The 23077-nt window shown below is 36.9% G+C and overlaps 1 protein-coding gene across 2 annotated transcripts; it reads right to left on the minus strand.

Annotated features, from left to right (window-relative positions):
- Positions 1–139: 139 nt before the first annotated feature.
- btbd9 (BTB (POZ) domain containing 9) lies at positions 140–20624 on the minus strand. Of its 2 annotated transcripts, none has more exons than XM_021480593.3 (11): positions 20434–20624; positions 15770–15981; positions 12403–12766; positions 11935–12202; positions 11444–11666; positions 8755–8874; positions 8452–8561; positions 7062–7251; positions 4488–4595; positions 4288–4366; positions 140–958 (listed from the first exon to the last, which is right to left on the minus strand). In XM_021480593.3, the coding sequence occupies exons 2-11, from the start codon at positions 15952–15954 to the stop codon at positions 797–799; spliced, it is 1809 nt and encodes a 602-aa protein (XP_021336268.1). In that variant the 5' UTR covers positions 15955–15981; positions 20434–20624; the 3' UTR covers positions 140–796.
- Positions 20625–23077: the final 2453 nt, after the last annotated feature.

Raw genomic sequence — 23077 nt, forward strand, 5'->3', positions numbered from 1 at the left:
TTGGAATAAGGCTTTGACATAAACAAATGTGGAAAAAGTGAAGCGCTATGAATACTTTCCCGATGCAATGTATATAACTACCTAATGTAGTAATTTAGGATGGTAAAATAAAACACATCTGTAAAGAGGAAATCAGAAATGTTTTATAAACATTTAGTTTTTATTGTAAATGATCAAACTCCATGATTTGTTAAGTGTGAATTGTCATTTGGTAAAAGCTAGCCAGATGCCAACGTAAAAAAAAGAACCAAACAAACGTTGCATATAAGTAAATACAACCCAGGTTATATTAAATACTAATTTGCATGCAATAAGAACAAACATTGTTTGTGCAAACCACAATATACATTTTGTTTTTATTGTTAATATAACTGACAGAGCTAATAAATAAATAAATACAATTAAATTCAAGAAACCAAACCTCTAAAAGTCAAATCAATCTGTTATACTTCATCCTAAATAATTGATTTTTAAATTTGGCGCATGACAACTACAATTGATTTTTTTATTATTACAATAAACAATTTTAATCTAACAAATAAGACGCTACTCCAAAACCCACTAAGTCTGCAATACTTTTATTGTTACGTTTTGTTTGTAGTTATCTTAACATAATAAAATAAGTGCATGTGACACCAGCATGTTATAATCAGCTCAAGTAATTTCTCATTATAAATATAAACAGTTCTTTCTGTAGCAGCACGTAACCTTAAGAACACAACCTTGTAAAATCAGAACCCCTAGCATGTCTTGTCATACTTATGCGAGCAAGTGGCATGAAGAATTCATCCAGAATCTAAGCGTGCGAAGACGACGACGAGGGTTTTTGGGCCATAAGGCTCTGTGAATAGGAGTTCTGGGAGCTGGTTTCTGGTTTTGGCTGATCTGGTCCAGGACTTCCTTCTTTAACAACTGTGTCCATTTGTGCAGGGCACTCAAAGTGAACGCAGTGAAACACCTGGTGGAGCAAAAAAAAAAAAAAAGTGCATTTGGGTTTCATAATTTCAAAATAAAATGTGATTAATTTGACAATGAATGCATGTGATTAATTCACCATTAAAGAGAAGGTAATAGGGGTATTTGAAAAATCTCTTATTTGCAGTCTAATGTAGCTGTTCCTCAATATAAACAAAAGATAAGTCACAATAAAAGTGCATGATAAAGACAGTCAGCTCTAAATCACCTTAACGAGTCATTAGAATTTTGAATCTTTTACTTGTTATCGATCTACAATAATCGCAATAAACACGATTGAAGTGACACATTTGCGTAAGCCCCGTGACATTCGCGTTAGCCCCGTCTGTGAAACATAAACACTCTAAAATGGGTGTTTTATTTTTGACATGCAATAGATACAAAAAAAACATCAAAATCTAACTGACCAATCAGAGCAGCATTGACTGTGTAAATACACAAAACACTTAAAACATGACCGATTGTTATTGTGCATTCACACCAGACACGGATGAAGCATCAAGCATGAGTGATTTGCATGATAAGTCAATGCAAAGATGCGATCAGACATCTTGTGGCACTATTTGCGCAAATGAGGTGGATTGAATGACGTGATTTGCGCAAATAAAGTGATGCGAATTGCGTGTTTTGCTTGAGTTGAACAATCTGAACTTTGGCGGACATTCGTGCCACATTGCTCTGGTAGGGGCGTGATTATGACGTATCGCCTGTTGTTGTTGTCCCAACATGGAACAACAGCTCATCAAACTGGGCTTGGCTCAGACTGAAGCACTGCTGAAAGCCTCCATTATCCAGGTGTAGTTTCTGGAGGAGTTGATGAACTCACAGAGCTGGGTGCACTTCTGAAAGGATCTAGTGGACTCAGACACGGCTCCGAACAAATCTACGGTTTTTCAGCTTTCCTAAAGCACAGTTAATCTCTAAATAAAATCCATGTTAGCCAACCTTGCAGACAGAAGCCCCATCCATGACATGAATCCGTATCAATCATGAAGTGAATTTCATTTGCAAATAAGGCAAATTTGACGTGCAAATGAAGTGTGTAAACTCAAAATGTTCATGCGGTACGTGCGAATAGCACAATTTATTTATTTGCGCAGGCCACATCTGGTGTGAATGCCCCATGAGTGTGCCTCACACAGGTGAGTGTGCTTGACAAAGCACCTGTAGAAACACTCCTCACTCTCAATAAAAACAAAACACTTCCCCATACTCTAGCAATTAAATGTAAATGTACTCTTTTTACTTTTATATATATACAGTGGTCACTTGCTATAACGCAGTTCACATTTCGCAGCTTCACTGATTTTTTTTTCTAGATTTTGACATGCTTTTTTTCAACAGCACATTGTGTTCTGCGTCCTGATTAATGCATTGTGTTCTGCATCCTGACTGGCTGTAGACCATCGTCAATCTGTCTCCTCGTGCCGTGTCTCCTGTACACTACAGAATGTGTCCAGCTTGCCAAATTTACATAAATCTTCGATCGCTAGCAGTGTGACTCTGAAGAGCTGTACTGTATGTTTGCAAGTTAAACCATAATGTTGATGAAACATTCTGCACCAATGGCACCTGCGGCATCACCCAAAAAGCAGAAGAAGATGCTAGCCATTGCACATAAAGTTGGACTTCTGGACATGCTAAAGAAAGGTAGAAGTTATGCGGCTGTAGGGCGCCATTACGGAATTTGGTTTCATTCTATAATTGGTTTAATTCTATAATATTGGACTTAAATTTCTTTTTTTTTACCATAATATTTTTATTTTTCATTTTCAGTTTGTACACATTGAAATACAACATTTTACAAACATTTCACAACAATAATAACCTTGTTGCATTTACAAATTATACAAAATATAAGGATATATATATATATATATTTATAATAAAAACTAAAAGCAAACAACAAACGAGCAAACAACAAAAAATAAATAAATAAAATAAAAATAAATGAACATAAAACGGCTCCTCTTTGTTTTTTAATAATGGTAATCTATTCAAACATGACAATTATAATCATACTGAGTACTTGGCAAAGCAAATATATATTAAGTAATGTATCAATGCAAAACTATAAAGCTGGAACTGCATTATCCATCAAAAATTATTCATCAACTTCTTCCTCTGTTAATTCCACTTCTTTGATATAACTAATGAAAGGACTCCATGATTTCAAATGGACTTATATTTCTATGAAGGTTTGAATTTTGAGAAGAGAGAAAAGTTTGAAAATGTTAAGGCCTGTCTGAGAAAAGTGTGTAATGAGGGGTTTTACAGCCTTAAAACATCTATACACTGCAAAAAGTGCTTTTCTTACTTACATTTTTCTAGTCCAAATATCAACAAATTCTTAAATCAAGAAGCATATTCTAGACAAGCAAAACATATTGTCTTGTTTTAAGAAATAATATGCCAAAATGAAGTGAGTTTTTCCTTAAATCAAGCTAAATAATCAGCCAAAGCAAAATAATCTTATCACAAATCGGAAAACAAGATTATTTTGCTTACACCGTTGGCAGATTATTTTGCTTGATTTGAGGACAAACTCACTTCATTTGGGCATATTATTTCTTAAAACAAGACAAAATGTTTTTCTTGTCTAGAAAATGCTTCTTGAATTAAGAACTTTTAAATATTTGGACTAGAAACAACACAAAAAAATCAAAGTAAGAAAAGCATTTTTTGCAGTGTAACCTTTGTAAATAAAACAAGCTATGTCACAGATTGCAGGTTATTTTTAACCCCCACGATAAACAAGTATAGTTGTTAAACGATGTATCAATAGACTTCATTATTTTGTAAATATTTATTTTCCCTCATCAACTTTAATCAAACAGCATAACCTTCCCTCCCCCTCGAAATTACTTTATCACTACCGGTCACATGGAATGCCTTTAGGGAGGGGCTTTCAGTAATTCTGCTCTGCCTTCATCCATTTGTTAATCTTCTTTTATTTTGTTAGCAACATCCAACAATCTAATTGGTTCCCAAAGGATGAAATCATGCACCACCCTACATTTTTATCTAATTTGAGGACTACTTATAGTGGATGTATGTCATGATAGAGGAAAAAAGGATAAACTTAACTTCAGTTTTTATGTTGACTTTGAGCCTTGAATTAATTCAACTAAACTATATTTAATATAGCAAAATGATTCTATTATTAAATGCATTTTCTGGAAATAACATTGTTTCCTGTCCTTGCAATTAAACCTGTTGAAGGAGACTCTAACTCACTATTAGGGCGTTTTAAAATTTAATATGATCCACACTTTAAAAATAAACCAGGAAAAAGTCCCAGAAATCGCTCACCTCATTAGCTGTGTTGTGAGTTCCTACAATACGAATAAAAGAAGCAGGCTGTCTGTCAAACGTCAGAGTCTGCCATGACCTGGAAGAATAACAGGGTGCAAAAACAAACAATATGTTAAACACTGAAAGGATAACAACATAAACATTTTAATGCAAGCAAATAAAGAGGTAACATTATAAAAAGAAAAGTATTGACTTACCTGCATTCATCTTTAGTGCGGTCTACAATCTTCACCCAGTTTTGTTGATTGGTGGACAGCTCAACATAATAACTATAGCTCCTCTCATCACAGTCCCACAACAACAACCTACAGACAGATTTCACAGATTAAGACTGAGTATGTTTACATGTATACTGATATGCTGAATTATTATTAGTGGAATAACCTGTTGTTCCTGTTTACATGCAAACTAATAATCAAGCAAAGCAAGTGACAAAAAATATAAAAATATGAATATATAATACTGAATATTTAGGTCAGGTAAAATAAATAATTCAAAACTGAGGAAAAGTTTAACAAAATACTTTAACAGGACATCATAATCAAAATAACCAACCAGGACCACCATAAATTAAAAATAATGGTGGTTAATATGTTTAGATAGATTTATACTGGAATTCAGAATAGCTCAACACAAGTGTAAGAAACTCTCTCCTTCTACCACGGTCACAGTTTAAGGCTTATCACAGCATATCAACTGCAAAATGGTTGAAGACACGCTTTCTATGCTAATTAGTTCCATGTAAAATATCAGTAAACTGACCACTGCTTTAGTAAATATTACGTAGTCCCACACAGAATCTGGGCATACAGATTTTAAGCAAATCATTCAATCTATTTATTTACTCATTTAAAGTGTGTAAATATACAGTCACTGGCCACTTTGTTAGGTACACCTGTCCAACTGCTCATTAAGGGTGCTTTCACACCTACACTTTTGTTTCGGAACGTATCTCGTTTGCCCAGTTAGCGCGGTTCGATTGGCATATGTGAACAGGGCAATCGCGCTCTGTTCCGCGCCAAAGTAATCGCTCCGAGATCGCTTGAGTGAGGTGGTCTCGGCTCGATTGAAACGAACCCTGGAGCGGTTCGATTACAGTGAGAAAGCGATCCGATCCGAGCGCGGTTATATCACAGTGTTTTATGGATATGTAATAGGCTTACGGCGATATGAAGAGAGAATTATGAGTATGGCGGGAAGTTTCGCGAGTCTCCGGATGCCCGCAAACGAGTGATGATCACCCGGTAATCTCGCGTCTCCCTCCCGGTCATCAAATAGGCTACGTCGCGCACCCTTCTCACCCCTCCCCACCGCATCTCTCCTTAGACACATCGCGCGCGCACCCTGTCAATCACCATCAAATCCCTACCTCTCCTGACAGCTTAGCGGGACGCTGCAAAATAAACCCTGACACTCTGACCAATGTGAGGAGAGTTTACTCGCACGTGACTTGTTTTAGCTCTTTTGGTCCGATTAGAACCTTTGCAATGTGAAATCTCTGTTTCGGAACAACTGAATCGATTCACAGGTGTGAAAGCACCCTAATGTACATTTCTAATCAGCCAATCACATGACAGCAACTCAATGCATTTAGGCATGTAGACATTGTCAAGAACGTGGCATGGTTGTTGGTGCCAGTCCTTTCAGCTAAGCACAGGAAACTGAGGCTACAATTCACACAGGCTCAACAAAATTGGACAATAGAAGATTGGAAAAAAGTTGCCTGGTCTGATGAGTCTCGATTTCTGCTGAATAGGGTCAGAATTTGGCATCAACAACATGAAAGCATGGATCCATCCTGCCTTGTATCAACGGTTCAGGCTGGTAGTGGTGGTGTAAAGCTGTGGGGGGTATTTTCTTGGAACATTTTGGTTCCATTAGTACCAATTGAGCATTGAGTCAATGCCACAGCCTACCCGAGTATTGATGCTGACCATGTCCATCCCTTTATGACCACAGTTTGCCCATCTTCTGATGGCTACTTCCAGCAGGATAACACGCCATGTCATAAAATGTGAATCATCTCAGACTGGTTTCTTAAACATGACAATGAGTTCACTGTACTCAAATGGCCTCCACAGTCACCAGAACTCAATCTAATAGAGCACCTTTGAGATGTGGTGGAACAGGGGATTTGCATAATGGACAAGCAGCTGACAAATCTGCTGCAACTGCAAGATGCTATCATGTCAATATTTCCAGTACCTTGTTGAATCTATGCCATGATGGATTAAGGCAGTTCTAAGGGCAAAAGGTTGTCTAACCTAGTACTGTAAGGTGTACCAAATAAAGTGGTTGGGGAGTATATATTTATTCAGTTTTTATTTTTAATTCCAGTAATAATATTGCATAACATGCAAATGTTTTAATTGTTTCTGACTTATGTGCAATACAGTTTGTGAAGTACTATTCTCTGTCTTTCAGTAGATATATTAGAGACATGCTTTGTTTACCAAACAAGTGCATTTGCATTGAGAAAACCTTAAATGAAACTTAAAAAGTTATTATTCTCATGTTATTATCTCATGTGCTATATCTGTAGTTACTATACTCCAAGTCATTTAGCATAAATCCACAGACAAATTATGTGCAGACATCACAAAAAATGTGCACAGATTCTGTGTGGAACCAATCACACAATGTGTAATGTAGCAGCATTGACAAAGAATGCAATTTTAGATAGATGTAAACCTATACTAACAACCCGCAAAGCTAAATTAGGAACATTTAAGACATCATAATAATAATAACTCTTGTGATAAACAAAATACCGCATGGAGCAAAGCATGTATGGCTGAGCAAGCTGGATGACGATGGCTCCAGAGCCCAGCTGGTGACAGGTGTATCCCGAGTCCCAGTCGTAATGGCTGGTGTCTCCATTCAGCAGGGCGTTTCTGCTGCGACTCACACCCTCCACCACACTGGCACATGCCTGCACGGTCGCCACGTTCTCTGTGGGAACTGCAGGGAGAAAAAGGCATGGGATAAGTTTCAGTAGGTGATGTAGAGTACCAATAGAGTCATCAAACCCCTTTAAAACATTTTCTTTATTTGTCATACAGCCTGAAATCCAATCACACTCTAAATAACTTTCCCATCCTTAGTTTTTGTAGCCTTCTTCTAATCCGTGCCTTTTTACAACTTTTCCCTGAAAGTCTTTTGAAAGCTGGTGTACTGTGAGTAAAGGTATAGATTTTCACAGATGATTTTCTATTGACCTTTTTCTTCATGTACGAGCGGTGCAGCCTTTGGAATCTTTTTTTTTGGCTTGACATTCGCTTCCACTGATTTTGAGACATTTCAAGAGTTCACACTTAGCTAATAATCAATAAAGCGTATTTGGCATGCTGTCCCGGGAGAGAGCCCTGTGCTCGTAATATCCTCGAGAACGGGGCTCCCTCCTGTTAGAAGGGCGAGAGGGGAATTTGAGGTCAGGTAGGTCTCGAGAACTCCCCTGCTTGTCACCGTGAGAAGTGTAAACTAAGGTTGTATTGGGTGATAATTTGTTTTAGTCGATTGGCTATGGTTTATGTTTTTGGACGGTGGGAGGAAACCGGGGAACCCAGAGAAAACCCACGCGAACGCAGGGAGAACATGTAAACTCCACACAGAAACACCAACCGGCCCGATGGGTTGGACCGGCGGTGTTCTTGCTGTGAGGCAACAGTGCTAGCCACTGGGCCACCGTGTCGCCCGATCAGAAAAAGTGGGAGGATGTAGGGGTGGAAAGGGGGGGAGCTTCAAGACGAAGATAACTGGAGTGAAAAACTCAGGTTATTTATAATCCTTCCGTAATCATCTAATCGGGATGATTACGGAGCTAACAAGGAGCCAGCCGTGTTGATTATAAGCACATGATCCTCTCGAAATTAGTTTATGAATAAACCACACTAAAAACAGCTGGTTATGCTGCTTGATGTTGCAAACTGACATGTTCTTATTATATTACTCCACCTTTTATGTATAGTCTTAAACACACTTGTTTGTAGAGCAAGTAGTTTGACTGTTTCTGTCATTTATTACTCAAAGTCATTTCTCCCGTAGGCAACTGAATTGTAAGTTCTAAAACAGTCACAAAAACGAGCACACTTCCGCATTGCAAAATAAGGTCAATAGGCACTGTAACTTAGGAAATTATGTAAATTAGAAAAACTGCATTACCCAATAAGCCTTTTTCCAGGGTGAAAGGTCGCAGTGTGTACATGCACTCCAGAGCCACCAAGTGAAACACTTTGTTGACGGTGTTATGTGTTCCCACAACACGAATAAACCTGTTCACCAAACAATACATAAACAAATAAGGTATACAAGTCATTTCTGTCCTCTGTCCCCTTTCGATTTTTAACATTGATCATAATATTAATACTGATAATACTGATGCTTCCTTATTTTATAAAAACAAAACAAAAAAAACACACTTATTAAAAAACAAAACTAGGATTCATATATTTTTATGTGTTCTACCTGCAGACTCGTGCTGGGAAATATAGTTGCTGCCATGAGCGGCACAAAAACTTAGAGTGATCCACCACACGGACCCAGTCCAGCTCATCCATAGACACCTCCACATAGTATGAATATGACCTGCAGATATGAGTCAGGTTAATACCACATATGATGCTTGTTGCAAAATGTTTGTACACTTAAAATATTGCACATTCAAAAATAAGATACATGTAAACAATCTGAACCAAGCTTAAATCACAACATCTTTTATGATGAAAGACCAGTAGACTTATTTTTTTATTAAAATATCCAAAACCACTAGAACAGTGTATTGTATATATACAGTTGAAGTCAGACTTATTAGCTCCCTTTTTAATTTTTCTTCTTTTTTAAATATTTCCCAAATTATGTTTAACAGAGCAAGGAAAGTATGTCTGATAATATTTTTTCTTGTGGAAAAAGTCTTATTTGTTTTATTTCGGCTAGAATAAATGCAGTTATTAATTTTTTTTAAACGCCATTTTAAGGTCAAAATTATTAGCCCCTTTAAGCTATATATTTTTTTTTTCGATAGACTACAGAACAAACCATCATACAATAACTTGCCTAATTACCCTATCCTGCCAAGTTAACCTAATTAACCTAGTTAAGCCTTGAATATATATAGAAGTGTCTTGTGTCTTCAAAAAATATCTAAAATATTATTTATTGTCATCATGGCAAAGTGAAAAAAATCAGTTATTAGAAATGAGTTATTAAAACCATTATGATAAGAAATGTGTTGACCAAGACTTAAAAAAAATAAACAGGGACTAAAAATTCAGGGGGGCTAATAATTCTGACTTCAACTATATATATATATATATATATATATATATATATATATATATATATATATATATATATATATATATATATATATATATATATATATATATATATATATATATATATATATGTGTGTGTGTGTTAAATGTGTTTTTTTTATTTAACAGAAAAAAGATACTCATAATAGCATTGAGCCACCTGAAGGTGAGAAAATTTTCTCAAAGTATGAGTAAAAAGTAGCCCTTTTAAAAGTACTCGTGAGTTGTGAGCATTACACTGTGAAAGGCTCATGCATTTACATGCATTTTTGCAGGGATTTGTAAACGTAACATTCCATAGTGGATTTAGTTTTTGTTTAAGGTCATTTGGCAATTTCAGTCATCATACAGTAAACATCCTTCATCTTCTCATCAGTGACATGCAGTCTAAACTAGTGGTGTAACGGATCACAAATCTCATGGTTCGGATCACTCTATGGTTTTTGAGTCACGGACTGGACCATTTTTTCAGATCAGCAAAAATGGGAGGAGACAAATGTTATTTTCTTTCCATTTATACAAAAATAATACTGCAAAAACCATTGGGTTTAACAAAAAGAACTTAAAACCTGTAATTTTAATTAAAAAAATAAAAATAAATAAAATAAGAACCAGCTGAAAAGGAAAATATTCAATATGAAAAATTATATTTGCTACTATTGCTAATAATGCTAAATATAGAAATCTAACATCTAAAACAGATCCTATTTATTTTCAATTAATGATTCAACAATTCACACATTAAACTTATTAATTAAACTTATTAAAACCGATTCAGTGACATAATTTTGATGGTTGTTTGTTGCCACCTATTGGTTACACAATGTAATTGCTACAACATTTACCAGCGTCAAGTTCCATTAACCAGTGATTTGAATCTTTACCATAAACATCAGTGTTTGTATCTGAACTATAAACTGTTCTCCCAGTACTTCTGTGTTATTTAATAGTGTGTGATGAACTGAAAACGTATAACAAACACAGATTTGAATGCAGCGCTTCGAAGGATCAATAAATATATGCAAATCATTATCATTTATCATGCATGTTGTGTGGGTTAGAATTGAGATCCCGATCTTTTAATTGTGCAGTTTTACACCGATTGCATTAATGCAGACTAAACAAACAGTGACAGAAAACACCTTTGAATAATATCCTATGAAAGCATTTAGGTCCCACCACAACTTTTTCTGTCATCATTATATTTTACAAGGAAGCCAATATGCTTTCTTGAGTCTAAACCAGGGGTGGGCAATCTCGGTCCTGGAGGGCCGGTGTCCTGCACAGTTTAGCTCCAACCCTGATCAAACAGACCTCCCTATAGAGTTCAAGTGATCTTGAAGACACTGATTAGTTTGTTCAGGTGTGTTTGACTAGTCGGAACAAAACTCTGCAGGGACACCGGCCCTCGAGGATCAAGTTTGCCCATCCCTGGTCTAAACAGTCTCTGGGTCATTGCGTGTAAAGATTTTGGACATCTTCTTGAACACTTTTAATGCTTCCAGATGGTTTGCTGCATTTATAAAGTGTCCATGTGTTCAGCCAGTTTAGTCTAATTCGGTTTACTTTCTATGTGCGATTTGATTGGACAGGAATCACAGGACTGATTTTTCTACTTTAGCCAATCACCATAGACAAGAAAAAGTAAACAAGTGACTGTTGGTTGAAGGAAAGAGCTGAGTAAAAGTACTGATACTAAAAATGTACTCAAGGGAAAGCAAAAGTACCCCTTTTTAAAACTACTCAGTAATTATTCTTAAGTAAACTGCTCAATTAGAGTAATTTGAGTATTTGTGACGGGTTAATTTACACCACTTACTATCTCTTTCTTATTTCATTACCTGCTGTCCTTGTCCCACAGGAGTAGGCGTATGTGGTTGACGATGGAAGGTTGACCCAGGCGGACCTGAATGCCAGCGGCTCGGCCTTCCTCTTCTATGGGGTGTCTGGAGAAGCCGTGGTCCAGATCATAGTTCTGCGTGTCTCCATCCAGGAGGGCAGACTTCAGCTCTCCCTTCACCACCACAGCACCGTGCTTCATAGTGGCAATGTTCTCTTCTGGGACTACAACACCAAACACACAGCATGAATAAACTTTTGTCATAACTTTTATTGAGATAGAAAGATCGTGATTGGATGGGTGTTGGCCCGATTGGGTAGCTTTACATGGACATAGGAAAATTAGGACCTGTTTAAAATGATTTAAGACAACACAATATTTCAGTGAATTTAAGACTTTTTTAAGGCCTACAATTTTGATTTGGATAATATAACTGTTGCTTTTAATAACCTATTAAAAGTGTTACTTGTTTCTACAGAGTGATAAACGCACTCAGCATGCCGCGGTAGTTGAGATCCATGTCTCTGCTCTCGGAGCGAGTCTGTATGGCATCCAGCAGGTCGTCGGGACTGAGGAGGCCTGAGGGACGAACCACATTTAGCATTTCAAAGAGGGTCATCAGAGGAAGTCGGACGGCTGACATCACTTCCTTTGCCTCTGGGCCATCTCCATTGTGGTGACACCAGTGGCATAGAGCCTGAAAGATCTCCCTCTCACTCGAAGCGAACGAATCTCTCCTCACAACTGTCAACAGGGCAGACTGCAGACAAGAGTTTATGCATTAATCTTAATGATTTGGGCATCATGATATTGTGGAAAAAACTGTGATTTTTGTTTTTTCTGCAATATATATTGTCAGATAAAACAAATACAGGATTTTGAAAACAATTACATACGAGCACATATGGTTGGAAATGTTTCACTAACAAATTAAACTGTTACATTTATTCCGCCACTCACCTTTGAAAGAGTCAGAAAGCCGTCTGACTTTAACACTTCAACGGCGTTACGGTCCATGTAAGCCATGCAGGCCTCCGCCAAACCATTCAGACAGTAGAGACTGGCCACATCGAACACCAGACAGACGTTTCGCGTGCTCAATAAAGTGCGGAGGAACTCACAAATGGAGACCTCTAGTGGTTGGAGACCATAACGGTGCGCAAGTCCCAGGAAATCTAACAGTGTCTCTTCTCTGGCTTCACTCAGTGTGGCTCGGCCTGTGTACAGATACCGCAACAACATGGAAAAAGCCTCAGCGCGCGTTTCCTCCAACCTAACCTCCGCCTGCGCCCGGGACTCCCTCAGCCCTCCATACAGCAAAGCTCTGAGGAATTACAAAGAAAGACATAGAAGTAAAAGGCAGGGATTAAGAAAGACTCCTGCCAACATTAGGTTACAAAGCTTAGTTTATTAAAGGGTCACAAAATACCAAAACACATTTTTTGAGCTGTTGACAGTCGTATATGTGTCCCACACTGCTAAAAACACTATTAGGACACCTATATTTCTCTAAAAAGTGTAAATTGGTTGTTTTTGCGTTATTTCAAGCAAATTCGTACTTCCGGTTTGAAACAAATTTTTGAAGCTGCGTCACGGTCATGACATAATAGCGTTGTATTCCAGCGTGCAGACTGGACGTCTGTGCCAGAGTGTGTCTTATTATGTCTTACAGTGTGATGCATTAATGCATGAGTAAAGCTTGGTTCAAACCAATCAGCGCGCTCTATTGTGCAACTTCATTAATATTCATTACTGTCATAGTGTTCAGACGGCAGAGACGCCACGTTGTGTTGGCAAAACAAGCGTGAAGTGTTGCTTTTATAGTTTGCTGCAGTTAAGTTTCGTTTTCATTTTCTCTCTGTGAGAGCTCAGACTCAAGTGTGGATTAACAGTGTACGCGACGCTCGACAACAATAACTTACGTGTCTAAGGAGGATTTTTGTTTACCTGAGAGCTGTTCTCATCTGCAAACGCTGAGATCCGGATTCGCTTGTAGTCTTCTCTTAATAAAGACGCGGCTCTAGTTGCTGTGGATTGTCCCGTCTCTACAGATTTGGTAAGTGAGCGACCAGCGCTGTTTGTTTATTCAGTTCATATTTTATTTGTATCAAACAAACTATTGCACCGAGTGTAAACAAGTTAGCTTTACAACCAAACTATAACCTCTTGTTGGATTTTGTGACCGGAATAACACACGCGGCTTTCTGACGCTACCTGCCGAGTGCATCTAAGTTTCCGGGAAATGCTGAGTTTTTTTTCTCTCATTCGCCGTGCGGTATTAAACATTGCATGAAAATACACGGTTAGAACAGTTCCTCGAATCAAATATCTCGTTTGTGGCGAGGGACATGAATGAATTCCCTGAATGAAAAAGCTAAACTGCAGTTAAAGTCCACCATTTAATAATTTGGCAAATAATTCGACTACAGATGTCCATGTAAACAGTCCCTTTCTCCCCTGTTGGGTGTGTTTTGACTCTGAAATTCAGCGCGCCCAAATAGACACTCCCACACCAAGCCTCTTTTCTTCCTCCGACACTCCTCCCTAAACAGAGCTAGACACGCCCACTTTTCTGACTTTTTCCAAAGTAGAGGTGTGAAAACACTCTGCTGAAACAAGGGGGTTTCATGGCCCTTTAACAAGAAACAATTATGAAAGGTAAAAGGTACTACTTTGCGACGTTATCTCAAAATTGATATTGAACAGAACTGAATCAACACTGAATCTGAATAGTGATGAAAGGGACTCATTTTTTGGCCATTACTCACTCTAAATCCATCCAACATGTAAATAAGTTTATTTTAGTAGAACATTATAGAAGAGTTTTAGTTGAAAACTTTTTGCTGAAATGGTTTCACATAATGCAAGTCAACAAGCTACCAACATTTTCAGAGTAAAATTTAGTACCCGTGGCTTCTGACAATACACTGAGTAGAGGTGTGAACCTATACTGGTCTCACGGTTCGGTTACGATTATCATGCCTTCGATTCGGTTCAATTCGATATCTCGGTGCATCACGGTGCATTGACGATGCTTTCCATATACAGTGTTATATTTTGGGGGGAGGCTATAACAAGCTGTCTGAATAAACACAGACACACAGCACCACACTGTCTCTCATTCAAACACATACACAAACATAGACAGCACCAAACAAACAAACACACGCACATGCACACGCGCACGCACACACACACACACACACACACACACACACACACACACGGAGACAGGGAGAGCTGAAGCTGAGGGGAAAAAAAAAAAAAAAAAAGCACTTTTTCGACGGTCCCTTACTGAGAGCTCCTCTCAGCACGAACTCTCCCGGCTAAACACATATTGCGAGGGCTTAAACAGAGCAGTGCTCGTAATGTCAAGTGAAAAAAAAAGAAAGACAGCTGTGAAACATAACCAGCTTTGTCTTTTTGTAGGAAACACACTTTAGATCTTTTTAGGGTAAGAGGTTTTTGAGTTATTGCAGTCTATAACTGAATGTGTGTCAGGAATATCGAAAACTAAACCAACTGAACCGCGCTCATTTCTGGCGCTCCCCTGGATATACAGCGCCCTTAGCATTTGCCTATGGTGCCTATGCCACGGACCAGCCCTGATTTGGCTGAGTGTTGTAAATACTCGCGCTCACCTCCCTCGCGACAGAGCGCATAGGAGATAAATGACGTCAGTACATAATAACCGGTTATGATTATTACTGAACAGATACCGAATTGTCCGCGTCTGCATCACGGTGCACCGAAAAAACAATTAATTTTGACACCCAACACTGAGGAATAATGGAAGTAAAAAAAAGCTATAATTTAAAGATAATAGTACAGCTAATAACCTTCGGAGTTCCTTTACAGATGGTAATTTCTCTTCATAAGACCTCAATGTTTCATCAGGAGCCACAGGTATTATTTTTGTTTTGTCTATTTTTTGGCTCTCAAAGTGCCGGTAACCATTGACTTGCATATGCATTTCATGTATTACCAAGGATCACAGTTTCAGCTGAAAACCTTCTTTAATGTTCTACTGTAGAAAAAAGCACCCTTGTTAACAAATTTTATAATTTAAAGTACACAAATGACTCAAATGCACTTGAAATCATACATAATTACAGAATATTTTTCTTTGACAAAAAAAATTCACTCTTTGAAGGTTAAACATTAGTTCTGAACTGTTTTCTGGTTAATTATCATCCCAACTTGACATTGCAGAACATGCCATGTGACTATTGCTGATATCGAATCTGAAACAATATAATGTGCAGCCCTACTTAAGGTGATTTCACCCAAAATCAGCCCAGCAGACAAGTGATATCATCTCACAAACCTGAAATACTGGCAGCGGGCCGCTAGAATGACCCTGTGTGCAGGAAAGCGCTTCTCCTCCACCACGAATGTGACATCGCTGTACTCTTCACCAGGAACTAAAGCGCCGAGCTGCTCTGACAGGAGATGCAGGTGGTCGATCTCAGACGCGGAGTTCATCGGCCGCAGAGGATGACTGTCACTCATGACCACAGCTGGACAACACCTTCACAACTCAAACAAACATTTGAGCCAGTCAGTGAAAATAGTGAACAGTAAAGTAAATAAATAGCATTACCACTAAAGAAGTAGAGCACATATGAGTTATTTTATGGAAGAAAAACTGTCAAAAGTGTTTAAAAATATAAAGCTTGGTGAATAGTGAATTCTAGAAGGAATTTGTGGAATATGACGTATTGAACTTTAAATGAAATTATGTGTGAAATGTTTTGAGCAAATTCAATGCATTGTTTTCTTTTCAGTTAGTGCTATTTGACAAGCTTTTTATTCCAAAAACTTTTAGCATTACTCTTGTTCCATATATTTTTTTGTAATATGTGACTATGGATTGCTAAACCATCTTCTTTTGTGCCCCCAGAATATTTGTAGGAAAGGCCAACATTACATTATGGTCAAACAAATAATATTGTGGGTTTAAAATTATTTAATTTTTAGCAGAACACATATGAGAGGTGGGCATGGTCCGGTATGAGATTGTGACGGTATGATAACCTTGGATAAAAATATCACGGTTTCATGGTTGCTCTAAAATATATTATTATATATATTAAATGTCTGGCTGAAAATTTTTTTTATCCCTTTGAACACAATATTTTTTTAAAAGAAATATTTAAAATAACTATTAATATTTAAAAAACTAAACTAAACTAAAACTAAACTAAATAAAATAGTCACAAAAAAAACATGTAAAAAAAAAAAATGTACATTTACTGTAGGAATGATATAACAGATAATTCTGTTATCGTCCCATGCCTGATGAAAGGTATTTTATGGAATAAAAATAATGCCAAATGTATTTTAAATAAAAAAGTTTGTTGAATAGCACTAAGTGAATTCTGGAAAATGAATATGAAATATTAAATATGAAGAAGTGTGGTAAATATTTTAGTTTAGTTTTAGTTTAAATAAACTAAAGCTATGTTTATTGCATTACATGGCAAAAACTGGTTAATTCAACTAATTATTTTACTTGTGCTATACAACAAGTATTTTATTTCAAATACTTTTGGCATTATTTTTGTTCCACAATATTTTCAAGTATCTTCATTTTATAATATGTGATCCAAGTTTGCAAAACCATCCTCTTTTGGGGCTCCAGAATATTTGTAAGAATAGCGAAAATTACATTATGGTCAAACATACATTATGGTTGCTGATTATAATAATAATAATTATTATTATTACTAATATGCAGAAGGATAACACATATAGGAGTTTTTTTATAGAACAAAAACATTGCCAAAGGTATTTGGGGAAAAAAGGCTTGTCAAATAGTGAATTCTGGAAGGTGAATATGACATATTAAACTTAAATACTGAACATGTCTGTGAAATATTTTTAGTTGAAATATTTACAGCTTAAATAAACAGCTATGATAAATTTCAGGCCTAAAAACCCTGGCAAATCAAGTTATTAAAATTCAAGAATTTGTTGATTCAATGCATTATTTTCTTTTCAGTTAGTGCTACTCAAACTTTTATTTCAAATACTTTTGGCATTTATTTTGTTACATATTATTGTACATTTTACATCCGTAAAATGTGTAGCAATAGCCAAAAATACATTATTGCCAAACAAAACACATAGTGGATAAAAACATTGGTGGGTCAAAATGATTGATTATTACTAATACTATTATTGCTATTACTATTATTAGTATTACTACTATATGGGAGTTATTCTATGGAACAAAAATAATGTCAAATGAATTTAAAATAAAAAGTTTGTCAAATAGTGAGCTTTGGAAAGTGAATATGAAATAGTTAACAAGTCTGTGAAATATTTATAGTTGAAATATTCAAAGCTTAAATAAATAGCTATCTTAAATTTCAGGACCTAAAAAAAAAATCTAACCCTGGCAAAAATACCAAACTAAAAAATACATTTTGATAAAACTAAATACATTGAGGGGAATAATTTATTTCTTTTACGCCAAAAATCATCAGAATATTAAGCAAAGAAGATCATGTTCAATTAATATTTTTAAATTAATTAATTCTCAAAAGAGCTTAGTCCCTTTATTAATCTGAGGTCGCCACAGCGGAATGAACCACCAATTTATCCAGCATAAGTTTTACACAGCAGGTGCCCTTCAAGCCGCAACCCATCTCTGGGAAACATCCATACACACACACTACGGACAATTTAGCCAACCCAATTCACCTGCACAGCATGTCTTTGGACTATGGGGGGAAACCGGAGCATCCGGAGGAAACCCACACGAATGCAGGGAGAACATGCAAACTCCACACAGAAACACCAACTAACCCAGCCGAGGCTCTAACCAGTGACCTTCTTGCTGTGAGGCGACAGCACTACCTACTGCTACATTGCTCAGAGCTTAATTTGGCACCTTGCTTCAAGGGCCATTTTTTCAGTATTTGGATAATTTTTAATTCTCAGATTCCAGATTTTGAAATAGTCGTATCTCAGTCAAACATCAATGGAAAGCTTACATAGAGACTGCCCTGCTCTCGGTCGTGGAGGATCTCAGACTGGCTAAAGCAGACTCTAAATCATCAGTCCTCATTTTGCTGGACTTGTCAGCTGCTTTTGACACTGTCAACCACCAGATCCTGCTATCTACGCTTGAGTCACTGGGCGTTGCGGGCACTGTTATACAATGGTTTAGATCTTACCTCTCTGACAGGTCATTCAGGGTGTCTTGGAGGGGAGAGGTGTCCAACCTACAGCATCTAAACACTGGGGTACCTCAAGGCTCTGTTCTTGGGCCACTTCTCTTCTCCATCTACACATCATCTCTAGGACCAGTCATCCAGAGACATGGATTCTCCTACCACTGCTATGCTGATGACACCCAGCTATACCTCTCTTTTCATCCTGATGATCCCTCGGTTCCAGCTCGTATCTCAGCCTGCCTGTTGGATATTTCACACTGGATGAAAGATCATCATCTTCAGCTGAACCTCGCAAAAACGGAAATGCTTGTAGTTTCTGCCAACCCGACTCTACACCATAACTTTTCAATCCAGATGGATGGGGCAACCATTACTGCACCCAAAATGGTGAAAAGCCTTGGAGTAACGATTGATGACCAACTAAACTTCTCTGACCACATTTCTAGAACTGCTCGATCGTGCAGATTTGCACTCTATAACATCAGAAAGATCCAACCCTTCTTATCTGAACATGCAGCTCAACTCCTTGTTCAAGCTCTTGTTCTCTCCAAACTGGATTACTGCAACTCTCTACTAGCTGGGCTTCCAGCTAACTCTATCAAGCCTCTTCAACGGCTCCAGAATGCAGCAGCACGAGTTGTCTTCAATGAACCTAAACGAGCACATGTCACTCCACTGCTAGTCCGTTTGCACTGGCTGCCAGTTGCTGCTCGCATCAAATTCAAAACTCTGATGTTTGCCTACAAAGTGACTTCTGGCCTAGCACCTTCTTATCTGCACTCACTTCTGCAGATCTATGTGCCCTCCAGAAACTTGCGTTCTGTGAATGAACGTCGCCTCGTGGTTCCATCCCAAAGAGGGAAAAAATCACTTTCGCGAACGCTCACGCTCAATCTGCCCAGTTGGTGGAATGAACTCCCTAACTGCATCAGAACAGCAGAGTCACTCGCTATCTTCAAGAAACGACTAAAAACTCAACTATTTAGTCTCCACTTCACTTCCTAAGCTGCAATTGCCTCTTTGAATATCACACTAATTGTACAAAAAAAAAAAAAAAAAAAAAAAAAAAAAAAAAAACTACTAACACTTCCCTTCTTAGACTTTACAGACCTGAAACTTGCCTTTAGTACTTATTCATTGTTGCTCTTGGTTGTGTAAATTGCTTCCTTGTCCTCATTTGTAAGTCGCTTTGGATAAAAGCGTCTGCTAAATGACTAAATGTAAATGTAAATGTAAATATTCAGGTCTTATATGGTAAATATAAATCGCAATTGTCACCAGTCCAGGGACATTTGAACTACATTTACCTTAAGCAAAATGTTGTCTTATTTTAAAACACAATTATCACAAATAAAATACCATAAATGCATTTCAATTTTTTTAAATACAGTAGGCACTTTCTTGTGCTTCATTAATAAAATGATGAATATCTATAAGGTTAATATTATGTCCGATTAAGGCATGTGGTGTTCAATATTAATACTTACGAATATAATTATGTAATAGTAATGTAAGATACATAATTATTGAATATAGAGCACTGATAACTATAAAAACGTGATTATAAGTCCCAACACTGTTAATGTGTGTTTTAAATGGCTGTTTTAGCTTGAATAAACATAAAACAAAAACATCAGCGAGATAATGCCTTGCCAATCATATTATGATCAATTAGAACATATAAATAAGTGAAAGATACACTGAAATATGAACATTTGTTTAAAAACATCCACAGACCACTCGGTCACACAATATAATATGCAATGTTATCGTCAAACTGACACATGTCGAGAACATTCTGACTCACCGACACCAATACAGATTTAATCAGTCTCCGGCTGAAGCAGACCGAGAAGGAAACGGTATTTAGATTCAAGCAAACGTATTTCGTTGATATTTCTTTCAAATATTATATTGAATATGTTAAATACACATTCGTGACGAACAACAAATCCATCGGATCCAAGTTCCAACCGTAAAGCCTCTACCGGATGTTTTGACGTCGCAGATGTGTGACGTGTTTAAGTCACAGCGCCGCTAGCGAACATATGAGGTATATAGTCTCTTATCCTCCGGGCCGATAGAAGAACGATTGACTTTTCTGCACTATTTTGAGGTAAATTGTATGATTGAATAATAGTTTTATTAAAATTAAAAAAGGGCGACAGGATGGCACTGTCGCCTCACAGCAAGAAGGTCGCTGGTTCGAGCCCCGGCTGGGTCAGTTGGCATTTCTGTGTAGAGTTTGCATGTTCTCCCTGTGTTCTCCTAAACCTGAACAAACCTCAGTTGGTGTTATCTGTTTCTCTGGATTCAAGCCTAATAATCACAAAATTAGATCTTTAATCTTAAAAGAAAATATGTCTATACCATGTTATTTTTTACTGGAACAATGTATTTAATAATATAAACTGGACTCTAGTATGGACATCACCTCAAACATTTTTTATTACAATAAGGCGAAAAAAATATCATTTAAAGTGCTTCATAGAGTTTATCCTACAAAATAATTTCTACAAAAATGTAAAATTGATATTGAGTTAGAATGCTGTTTTTGTGAAAGCTTTAATGAAACTATTTCACATTTATTTTGGTTTTGCCAATACACTCGACTTTTTTGGATCAATGTTGAAGCTTTTATTGCTCATATTTTAAAATTAATTTCCTAGCCTTATAAACAGAATTTTGGGTTTTTATGTTAAGGATCACTTTTTAAAAGATGCTGGTTTTATTATAAACTTTATTTTATTATTATGTAAATTTCACATACATAAATCCAAGTTTTCCAAAAGCAAACTTCTCTTCATGGTGCTAGAAAAAGAGATTCAAATGTATATAAAAGTGATTTCCAAGTCTAAAAATAGGAAAGCAATTAAAACAATCGATATATGCTCCTCTTTTAACATTTTTACATAAAACATGTTTGTATACATGCATTTCCTGTAGTAAAAGTGCACTAATAACTCTTGTTAATAACTAAAATTGGAGAATGTGCGTAATATATTTGTATGTATTTGATAATTATATACCCTCACCTCTGTTTTTTTCTCTCTTCTTTTCGCCTTTAATTTTTTTTTCTCACTTATGTCATTCTTGTTAAGAAATGTAAAGTGATTGTATTGTATAAGAAAAACTCTACATGCTGGTTCTTGTTAATAAAATAAAAAATAAATAAATAAAAATGTTCTCCCCGTGTTGCCGTGGGTGCTCCGGTTTCCCCCACGGTCCAACGACATGCACTTTAGGTGAATCAAATAAACTAAATTGACCGTACCATATTAGTGGGTGTATTAATGAGTGTGTATGGATGTTTCCCAGTACTGGATTGCAGCTGGAAGGGTATCCGCTGTGTAAAGCATATGCTGGATAAGTTGGCGGTTCATTCATTTGTGGCAGCCCCTGATGAAGATGACAAAAAATGAATGACCGAATATATTATATGAACTTATCTGCATACTTTTGTTAATTGTATTTTGTTAAATTGTTTTAGCACACCAAATCAGCTTAATGAGAGATAAAAATGAAGGTAATTATATATATTTTGCAATAAAAAAATTATATCAGATAATATTTATTTCATTTCAAGTCACAAAAAAATACATATGGGCAGCAACTGAAATCTGCAGGAAGGTGGCTCTCCAGGAACAGGGTTGGCCACCCCTGGTATATAGTTTTGGCACACCAAATTAGCTTAGGTGGCATAGAGGTCGCTGGTTCGAGTCCTGGCTGGCTTTATCCTACCCATCAGATTACGCTACCAACAATGTACTTGAATGGTTCTGAGGTTAGAGTGATATAAAGGCTTCATATCACACTACTCCACTTTAAAATTTACACTGGTAGCAGAGTCTGCTGCGCGGCATACTGCGTCATTAAATTGTGCCACATACTTTTTAAATGGGAGGTAGGACAATCTGACAAGGTAGGTCAAATCGACAGAACACCGGTTTCCCCCACAGTCCAAACACATGCGCTATAGGTGAATTTAATACACTAAACTGTATGTATGTAAGTCTATGGGTGTTTCCCAGTACTAAATTACAGCTGGAAGGGATGTGTAAAACATAAGCTGGATGAGTTGGCAGTTCATTCCGCTGTGGCCATCCCTGATAAATAAGGGACTAACCCATAGGGAAACGAATAAAGTTAGATTAATGAAATAATCTTACTAAGACGAAGGTAATTAAAAAAAAAAATGCATCAGGTAATATTTCATTTCAAGTCACGATGAAAATCTACATGTATTTAGAAATGTAGTTAACATTTAATTTAAACTGAAAAGTTCTAGGAAAAAAACTTAAAACTAAACACTGAAGGATGAATACTGATGTAACCAGCTGCCTTGTTTGTCATAACACTCATCTAGAAACTGGTTGGATTGTTGCCTAGCAAGATTTTTTTTTAATTTGCCTTACACATTTTGCAACCTCACATACTTCCCTAATGTTTCC

Source organism: Danio rerio, chromosome 13, assembly GCF_049306965.1.
Source record: "Danio rerio strain Tuebingen ecotype United States chromosome 13, GRCz12tu, whole genome shotgun sequence".
In the NCBI taxonomy this organism is placed as follows: Eukaryota; Metazoa; Chordata; class Actinopteri; order Cypriniformes; family Danionidae; genus Danio; species Danio rerio.